Source organism: Octodon degus, unplaced genomic scaffold (assembly GCF_000260255.1).
Source record: "Octodon degus isolate 3935 unplaced genomic scaffold, OctDeg1.0 scaffold00015, whole genome shotgun sequence".
Taxonomy (NCBI): domain Eukaryota; kingdom Metazoa; phylum Chordata; class Mammalia; order Rodentia; family Octodontidae; genus Octodon; species Octodon degus.
This window is the reverse complement of record NW_004524591.1, coordinates 10033312-10035886: the sequence shown is the minus strand read 5'-3', so window position 1 is coordinate 10035886 and position 2575 is coordinate 10033312. Positions and strand designations below refer to the sequence as shown.

General features: G+C 39.3%; 1 protein-coding gene across 1 annotated transcript in view; it reads right to left on the bottom strand.

The window, feature by feature from the left end:
- The window catches only part of Itgb8 (integrin subunit beta 8), a 95955-nt gene that overhangs the window by 60525 nt on the left and 32855 nt on the right, over positions 1-2575 (bottom strand). The window contains exon 2 of the mRNA XM_004626453.2: positions 2190-2275. Coding sequence (XP_004626510.1) covers positions 2190-2275 — 86 coding nt within the window. The remainder of the gene's footprint in view (positions 1-2189; positions 2276-2575) is intronic.

The following is a 2575-nucleotide window of genomic DNA, read 5'->3' as shown; positions in this document are numbered from 1 at the left end:
GTACTAGGAGTCAAACTCATGGCCTTGCACTTGCCAGGCAGGCACTGTACCACTGAGCTATATCCCCCGTGCACCTCGCATAGCTTAAGCAATGCCTATGTGCTATTTGTTTCTCTCATATTGTTTAATTAGATCTTCACAACAGTGCAAAGAAGGTAAAACTAGTGTTTCTATTTCAGAGGTAGGAAAACTGAGGTTCAGAGTGATTGAGTAACATGTCCAAGATCACACGGTTAAAGACTGGTTGAATTAGGATTAGAATTCAGTCTCTTTAGAATCTGGTTTTTGAGTATATTAAATAAATTATATTGCACTGTGTATAATATTTAGGGAAAAGCACAATCAAGTGACTTTCTGAAGGTGCCTTTTGAGACCTCCCCCATCTAAAGCATTTGCCAACAGAGAACACAGATTTGCCTCCTTCCCTTGAGCAGTCGCCTTCCTGCCCCTTGGCCTTATGTTCTTCCATCTGACTACTCATCTTTCTGAAGAACCCAAATCCCTCCCTCTATGCTAGAACTGACTGCTTTTCCCACAGCTGTGACTTTGCTGACTTTTGTGCCATTCAGAGTTGTGAGACGAAGCAGGTGTCCCTCTGAAATCTGCCATGAAAACAACTGAAAGCTGGGCTGCTGAAGCACTGCTTCAAAGATCTTCCAAACTACCCTCCCTTAAGCACTTCCTAGCCTAAGTCACATTGGTTCTGAATTCAGAGCTCCTTACTAAGGGTCTTTCTTGGAGAAACACTAACAATTTAAAATGGAGTACTGGCTTAGAGTTGGGAAATACCAAGCCATAAGACATTGTTGATAATGAGAAACCTACGAGTAAATTCCAAGGTTGAGATCACATAGCAGGGAGGCTCCGCAAAGGGACGAGTTCTGTCTTGTGCTTGGCTTATCAGAAGCGACTGGCTGGGACCTAGACATTCTGGGCGTGGCCTCTCAGTGGTCTTCATTGCCTGTCTCCAGCAATTGTAATGAATCACTTCCTAGTGTGTGAGGGACACTGTATCTTCACTAGTAGAGCCCAGAATATAACAAAGGAGCTTCCTGGTGTTGGCAAGGAAGGGTGACTGGCCCTTTGTGTGCCCTTGCCCCCCTCTACTCTGACTTGGTTCACAGCAGGAAGTGATGCCAGCACCTGCCCTCTTTGGCTGCTTTTCTGTTTTCCTTTCCCTCTGGGGGATGTCCCAGGACAAGCAATGACAACTAAGGGTGGAGAGATGATGGTGAATATAATTGCTGAGCTAAATCAGAGGAGACAAATGCTAGAGATTTATCTCCATATAAAGCAAAAGATGCTTAAATGCTTATGGGTTCCAGCTCCTTGAAGCTACATAAATAACTATGAAATCACTTGGGCAATTTCATCAGAGAAAAAAAAAATCCCCAAATTAGTAGAAGGTCTTTTTCATACAACTTTTTATGTATAGGTAATTCTGCTTGAAAAGTATCAACCAAAGAAAAACCAGCAAAACAAATTTAGAGCCAAGAAATAGCAAATGCAGTGTACTTGTTATGCTAAGAATTTTGTCATGAGGATTTATTTCTCTTGGTAGAACAGAATGACACTAATGTTAAGCAATAAACATTTTCTAGATTATTCTTCATTCAATGGAATTAAAAAAGTACACAATCGTTCATAAATAAGGTCATGAGTCGAAAGAAAAGCAGCACATTTTCCATAAGTAACCAACAAACTGATATACTTCAAATAAAGACAAATGAAATGGGCCAATAAAATAGCTTAATTTTCTTTAATAAGCAAACACAAGAGAATAACCTAACTTAGGTAAAACCTTATACCTCAAGCTGCAGCATGAATTTGGTACCAAAGCTTGCTGAACTATCAAAAGTTACTATCTGTATTTGCCAGTTTCCTCTATAGAACAGATGGAAAACATAAAAAGGTTTGCACTTCATTTCAAAATTATTATAGTTTTCCCAATAAAAAGCTATATTTAATTTTATATTCAGCCAGATACTTGGTTTCCAACAGCATAAAATCAAATAATTTTTCCTAATGCTCAGCATTATTGTTTCTTTTACTTGTCGCCCAGTGAAGGCACAAACTATTAGAGTAATGAAATAATGCTGAAGATAGATGGGTTTTAAATGGCTTTAAAACACTCCTGTGTATATAAAATACCTTTTGGAGTTAAAAAAGAAAGAAAAACAAAAGCTCACCTCTTGAACACACCACCCACATTCGGGACCCAGCTCAAGGCAGCTGGCACAGGAAGCTGCGTTTGAAGAGACACATCTATTGTCCCCTGTAACAGAGAACAAGTGAACATTAGGGTTACTCTCATTAGGAAGGTAGACAATGCCAACCAAAATGTATTTTAAAAACTAAAACAGGATGACCTGACGATTTAAACGCATGACACCAAATAATGCATCCTTTCATTATAGTTTGTGTTGCCCACTCGGGTATTTCTATTTAGTTTTATAAAATTTGGGGGAGAGGGTAACAACAATGTGATTTGAGGCAGTTTCAGGGAATTGGCTTGAACTGGGCTGCCACAGTATGAGAACTTCCAAAATTTTTAGTGCGAAGTCTTGCAAGATTT